The 7,543-nt window shown below is 42.1% G+C and overlaps 1 protein-coding gene across 2 annotated transcripts in view; it reads right to left on the bottom strand.

Moving 5' to 3' along the window:
• Positions 1-7,543, bottom strand: part of NME7 (NME/NM23 family member 7) — a 34,748-nt gene that overhangs the window by 4,556 nt on the left and 22,649 nt on the right. For both annotated transcript variants that reach the window (XM_023537564.1, XM_023537565.1), the window contains exons 5-6: positions 6,840-6,890; positions 4,442-4,649 (exon numbers count right to left, since the gene is read on the bottom strand). In XM_023537564.1, coding sequence (XP_023393332.1) covers positions 4,442-4,649; positions 6,840-6,890 — 259 coding nt within the window. The remainder of the gene's footprint in view (positions 1-4,441; positions 4,650-6,839; positions 6,891-7,543) is intronic.

Genomic DNA, 7,543 nt, shown 5'->3' with positions numbered 1-7,543 from the left:
CCCATCAGCACCCTGTACCCCCCAAAGTTGTGCTTGTTGGGATAACTGTCTTCTACAAACTATAAATTTGAAGAAAGGCACTGACTCGCATAGATTTGCAGGGTCTCTAGCACCTGAAAAAGAATGGCCCAGAGTAAATACTCCTCTTTTGTTGAATTTAAACACTGAAAGGTCACAGGATGTGTTAATGTATCACGCCGATGCACGTTTTAAATGACCACTCGGGAAGATGAACTGTACAAACAGAGGCGTCTGTACTTGAGCGATTCCAACGTTATCACGTCTTAGAATAAAATGTTCTCTTCCCCGTGTGACGGGGGGCATGGCAGAGGGCTGCAAACTGGAGAGGGAACGGCCCTCCTGGAGGTCGCATTTCTCTGCTCCCTTCACACAAAACTCCCCAAAGACAGTCTTTTTTCTCCATCTTTACTCCCTCTCCTCCATTCTCTCAAACTCACATCTATGGAGGCTTTCATTCCAGCAGAGCCGCGCACCAGAATCCCCAACCGCCTCTGGGCTGCCGAGTCCCCTCGCTAATCCTGACCACGGGCAGGTGGCAGGACTGACCACGCCCCAGCTCCCGGCTGCTTTCGCCACGTGGCTTCCTTCCTGCCTCAGCGGCTGCTCCTTCTCGGTCTCCTCGGATGGCTTTGCCCTCTCTTACTGACCCCCCCCAAGTGCTGCAGCGCTCCAGGGCTCCGTCTGCCTTCTCCCCGTGGTCACTCTCTTGGGGAGCTCAGTCTCACGGCTTCCAATGCCGTCTGTATTCTGAAGGCTCCCACGATTTACCCGCGGCCCAACCCCGTCCTTAAACTCCATGACCGTACCTGTGCCACTACCGCTCATAGACGTTTCATATTTACAAACACAACTCCTGATTTCTCCTCCCCCCAAATCTGCTCACTCTCGCCATTTCCCCCATCCTTCCAACTGCACAGCTCCCCCCGCAAAAAATGTAAAAATAATTTAAAAAACTTAAGAGTGATCCCTGATTCCTCTCCTTTTCTTATCCACCCATCCAAACTACCAGGAAATCCTTTAAAACATACCCGGAATGCAGCCCCCTCCACACCTGTCACCTGGCCCATGCCACCAACTGGCCCTTGGACAGCTGTGCTCCCACCCCAGCTTTGCCCGCACCCACCCCGCCCTGCCTGATCTACTCAACACAGCGTCAGAGTGGAAGTTGTCAGAGCCGATCGCGTCGCTGCACAGAACCCTCCGATGGCCTCCTACCTCACCTGGGACGAATTCCCAAGGCCGGGATGCCCCTGGCTCTCACTCTGAACCAATCCAGTTCTACAGGACACCGCGCATTTCTGCCCCGGCCTCACCGACTCGCTGCTCCTTGAACACGGCAAACATGTCCCCCGCCTCGGAATTCCGCACGTGTGATTCCTCTCCTTCGCTCGACGCCTTCCCCAGACGTTTGCTTGAGTTTCTCCCTCACCTCCTCCTCGTCTCCGCTCGAACCAAAGGCAGTGAGCACATCCCGACGCCCTGTACTCAACAGCCCTCAACACGGCCCCTCCTCGCCCTGTCCCTTCTCTGTCCCCTGCCCTCGCTTTATCTCCTCCAGAGCATTTAGCACCCAGCACATTACGTGTCTGGTTATTCAGTGTCTGACACCCCCCATCAGAGGCACGTGAGCTCCCTGGAGCCAGGACTTGGGTTTGTTCACCAGAACCTTCTCGATACTTGCGAATAATTGAAATTCAAAAACTTAGAAATTTTGCATGTGCTAAATAAAATAGCGTCTGTCTCCACATTGTACCAAAGAGAAAAATGACACTCGGAAAGCCTGAGCAACAATCCCCTTACAAGTCAGCCAGTGGCAAGGCCAGGATTCACATCCGGGTCATGCTGGCATAAAGCCCTGGGTAGTTTTCTAGCGTTGGTCTTTCAAAAGCAAGAAAAGAGTGCTAAATTGTTCTGCCTCTAGTTGAACCGATTATTTGGCCAATGATTTTTGTCTCATCTTTCCTTTAATTTCTTTTCTTGCTCAATTTTTATAAATAAAAACGCCAGCTTTCCAAATACTCATTTACATATGCTGAATAAATACGTATTAAGGCAGAGAATATAAAGGTTTTACTTAAATACATATTCTCAGTGAAAGTGAGTAATTGTTTCATACCTTTGCTTCCTCTTTGCCCCTGGCAGGCTGTCATTATCCGTCCTACCCATTAATCCAAGCTAACATTTGTAAGAGCACTTTTACTAGGTCACTGTTATGGCGACTTGAATTCAGAGACTTCACATGACGACGACGTGAAGTCCCACACCTAAGCATTTTTCATAAAGCTCCTCTCCTTCCAGGGGCCCTTGCTCTTACCCTGGCCTTTCGTATGTCCCTAAACTGCCCAGCAGGGAAAGATAAATGTATGTGACTTCCCCCCAAAATAAAATTCAGACTCAATTTAATAAGCTTCAAGTAACGTCCTTTTCACTAAATGTTGTTTAACAAACTCGTGTTTATAGTTGCAGGGTTCATCAGTTCCGCCCTGGTGAGACCCTAGGGCCACCTCACTAAAACATGACTCGCTGCATCCCCTCTTTAATTACCATAATAAAAGCGTCACTAAATGGTTGCCAGTTTAGTTTCTCCAAAACTTTTACACTGCAATTTTAAATATCGGTTTTGTAAATGCCTCAGATTAAAACATTTTAAAAATACCAAACTTTCCCTATACGATCCTAATATCAGATAAGAAATCTGTTATCAGAAAATCATCTAAAACATTAATGAAATATTAAATCACACGATCAATGCACCCTTATTTCAAGTATGGGAAAAAAAAATCAAAGCTAACGAAATATCCAATGGCGAGGGACTAAATCATGTAATATTCATGCAGGAGAATATTCTGCAGCCATCAAAATTTACTCTTTTGACAGCAAACTAGTAACATATAAAATGTTATGATATAATATTAAGTGATAAAAAGACTCAAATTAAAACCATGTAAAATGATGTTTACTATGTAAATTTATATAAATGATCAACGGAATGAGCTGGAAGGAACATGTCATAAATAGGTAAACTGTCGATACAGTTGGCAGGGTTACTGATGACCAATTTTCTTTAGTTTCCTAATTCCCTGAAAAGCATCTCCATTACTCCCATATTCTGAAACGCTGTAATGTTTAAACTCCAGCGTACGCAGGGGAGAGTGGCAGTCGGGCACAGGGATGCTGGGGCCAGACATGCCTGGGCTCTGTCCTCAGGTGGCCCAGGTACTTAAACCCATCGAGTCCCAGGTTCTGCAACAGCAAAGTGGGATGATTGGAGTGACTGCACAGGATGCTGTGAGAAATGAGACTCGAGGGCTTGGAACGGTGCCTGTTACACAGTGAGCGCTCAATAACCACGAGGTTCTTTGTCGTTTTTAATTCCAAAACTTTTTTAAACACCTGTGATCTAGATCCTGGAGGTATGGAGGTATATTAAACATCCTCAAGAAATTCCCAGTCTACTAGGAGGATAAATATAAAATCAAACAGTTCTAAGACTTGGTAAGGCACAGAGCAGCGGTCCCCAACCTTTCTGGCCCCAGGGACCGGTGCTCTTATGAGAATCTAATGCCTGATGATCTGAGGTGGAGCTGAGGTGGTGATGCCAGTGCTGGGGGCAGCTGCAAACACAGGTGAAGATTCGCTCACCTCCTGCTGTGAGACCCAGTCCCTAACAGGCCACAGACCAGACTGGTACCGGTCCACAGCACGGGGGTGGGAGACCACTGATGTAGACCACAGTGATTGGATTCAAAGTTTAATTTGAAAGGAGAACTGAAACGATGTATGGATAGAGTCGTAAGAAAAAAAATCATTATGAAACTGTCTAATATTATTTCATTGTAAACATGACCAGACTAAAAACTATCTTAAATTAGCTGAGAACTTCTCATGATGCTAAGAATAAACTTGTATTCTGTTAATGCAACATCGGTATAAGCCCAGTGTAATACTTTATTTATATGGATTTAAAACAAGGAGTGACCGTAGGGAAACTTTTTCATAAATACTAGCTATATATAGAAAAAGAAAAGGATGTTAAGCTTGAAACTAGAGTGTTAGGTCTGAGTTAAAGACCTATGATGCCTTCTTTTTGAACGTTCATTGTCCATAAACTGCTATTCACACATAAATTCAATAATCCAGACACTGATTAGCCTCAGTAATTTCAGTCTTTGGAATAAGAAATGGGACAACAAGTATTTTAAATAGAGAAAACTCATCCTGGCCATGACCAGGCTACCAGTTCATGAAGGAGACAACATCTTTGAAACAGTTTAATCCTAGGCAAAAGATCAAAGGTCTTCTCTACCGGTAGATCAGCTGTATGAATCCACCCCATGTTAATGGTGACAAAATGCTTCACTTTGACATCCAACACTTCACAAAACCAAAACAAAGTTAAAATATGTTGAAAACACCTTACTCTGGCAGCACAAGCGAAAGAATCAGGGCCGTGGGCTGCATTTCTTATGCCGTCTGTTCCGAAGAGGGCTCTCAGGCTTCCAGGGGCATCTGCACGTGCCACCAGAGAGTTTGCGTGTCCGAGAATCCTCTTCCATTCGCAGATCGCGTCATCTCTTAGGATCTCCATGGCAATAACAGGGCCACTCGTAATAAACTGGATCAGCTCACTGGGAAACAGGCAGAACATGGATTTGCTTCATTTTTCTGTCAAGCTAGGTATCTCTCTTAACAAGAATATATTACAATCTGAGTATTTCAACACACACAGCTATTATGATCTCAGAACTACTGGACATAATGATTTTTACATGGGCTAGATAAAATTTTCATAAATCGAGTTTCTTGCAGTGGCCTGAGTCACTATGAATCACGAGTGTTGTCAAATCAATTACTGTTGATTTGGCAAAAAAAAAAAAAAAAATCACTGTTTCATTGAATGAAGACTCTTTCATTGACTTAAGTACATATTGTTGATCTATGCTTTTCCCATTGTCCTAAAAGGTACAGAAGAATCTTCCTTTTCACTTTCATGTGGTTTATTGCAGTCAAATAAAATTTCATAATGAAGTGATGAGAGTGACGTCTTAACATATTTACACTAAATATTTTCTGTAAAACTATTAAAATTCAAAGAGTGACAATGAACTGTCAATCAATAAGCATTAAGTTGGTCTAATGATTAAAAAAAAATCAATAGGCCTTCAAGAAATATCCTTTTATTCACATAAAAGCTACTGCGGGTTACTCCTATCTTAAATTATTAAAGTGTACACACAGGTTCTTGATTAAAACTCCAGCACTGAGTCACAGTACCCCAAGGCACGCATGAAAAACTAAAGCTCATTTCATTTTTCCACTTCTAGACGTGTACAAGGCAGAAACAACAAGTTTAACTGTGAATAAGGGACGCCATTCCTCCGACTGCTGAGCGGGGAGAGTATACCTTTTTAAAAGTAAGCCCATGTTCTTCTCTCATCCAGAGAGAGGATGGGACCCTCCTGGGGACAGCAGCATGGTGAGACACGCCCGTTTGTGTGTGTGCGTGTGCTAACTCTCGACCGCTTGACACGGTCCTGCCCGCACGAACCACAGTGCGTGAGCTAACTCCCTTCGGTACCTCTTCTTTAAATCGACTCATTCTGAAGGACATTCTGAGAAACAGCCATGTACAGAGAAGCCTTTCTATCGTACAAGGCACGCAGACCTCCTCAAGCAGACTGTTAGGCCTCGGGTGCCGGAAACTTTAAGGAAAGGGAACAAACACGTGTTTACCTGCTCTACAGACATTTAATGGTCACCCGCTACGAATCAGAATAGGCTAGAAAACAAGATCCTTCCCTCAAGAATCGTATAATGTCCTTTTAATACAGAACTCCCCAAACACGCAGCAAAGCCCATAACACGAGGTGGCGTGGAACGGTGTGCCCGGCCACAGAAGCCACCGCTTCGGCGATGTCCTCCCGATACCACAGCTACGTCTTTTGCTATGTGTTTACTGACACAGTATGAAAACTAGCTAATTCGTACATTTAATAACATTTACCGCACACTAATTACGTAGAGGATACTAAGTCAGGGGCTGGAACAGGATGCGCAAGCATGTACGAAGACTACGGCGAAGAGTATATTCCAAAGGAATCACATAATCCTCACCTAACGAGGCCTGGAAACGTTTTAGAAGGCTTAATGTAAATAATCTATAGCATAATAAATTTCTCATACAGAACTTTTTTAAAAAGCACTACTCTGTGCAGGTACCGTATGGCACGTCGGTAAGTGGCAGCCTGGCCACCACCGTTTGTTATGAGAAACGTAAGCTCTCTTTTGTCTGTCAACAGCGATGACTCGCACGATGTCCACGTAAATTTAAACACAACCCAAATATTTAGAACATAGATTCGGTTTTTAACATATATTTGTTGCTATATTTCAAGAACAAAATGTATGTCAAACCATTTAAGCTATAAGCGTTCTGCGGACATTGTTTATGTACATGAGAATTGCAAGAGTTTAAAGGCACAACAAAAACACACATTCAACGTGAAATGCAATTATCACCCTTTTTTGATCTACTAAATCTAAAAAGAAAGCTATGTTTCTTATAAATAAATTATCCCTTTAAAAAATTCATCCTATTTGCTTCTGATTAAAGTTTAAGATATTTAATGATAAGAACTCTTATCTAATAAAAGAACAGAAAAAATTGTTAGGAAGAAAGTTCTCTGTAGTTGCAAGATGTCACTGTGGTCCTTTTGACAGATAATTCTCATGTAACAAATTTAATTGTAAAATTACAACTCTTTAGTTTTCCAGAATATCCTCCATTATACACCACTAGCCCCAAATTCAGCACCTACTTTAAGAAGGGCTTTGAATGATGGTCTATATGAAAATCTGTTGCTTCTTTCCTGTAAAATAATCAAAATGACAACAGTTAAGAATTATGTGAGAAAATTATTTTAGCTTACATTAATGAAATAAAGATGAAATCCTCTATTTGATCTGCATGTGACCTGATTAATGATTTTTCAACAAATATTCTGCCCCAATCCCCCCTCGTTTAAAATTTTTGCTTTTGCTTTTTATATCACCAACTGCAGAAAAAAAACTTCTAGAGGATAAGGATAAGTATTCACAAAAATGACAAGGATATATTGTATTGCAGCGTAAAATGAGGTAAAACTGAATGCCTAAAAAATTCACATGGGGAGTATTTTAGAAGAGTTAGCAGCAAGACACTAACATGACAAATTCTAGTTTTCAACACAATGGAACTACTAAATGAGAAAAAAAATCGTAATCTTTAGTATCAATGAAAACAAAAATCTTAATAAACTATTGTAACTATTTCATAATTTTCTCCTAATATGTCACCGGGCCCATAGTTACCTCCATCAAACTCTAAAATTGAAACCAAATGAGCATTCATGAATTTTCCCTTCATTCTTATCTAATTCATGACCTTATCATAATTCTTCCTTAAAACATTTACAGATTCACAAGTGCATTCCCACCTAGAGAAGTTTTGTTGTTGTTATGTCTTGTTCTTATAAAGAAACGC

The sequence above is a fragment of the Pteropus vampyrus genome, unplaced genomic scaffold (genome assembly GCF_000151845.1).
Source record: "Pteropus vampyrus isolate Shadow unplaced genomic scaffold, Pvam_2.0 Scaffold194, whole genome shotgun sequence".
Lineage (NCBI taxonomy): Eukaryota > Metazoa > Chordata > Mammalia > Chiroptera > Pteropodidae > Pteropus > Pteropus vampyrus.
This window is presented reverse-complemented; position numbering and strand designations above follow the sequence as displayed.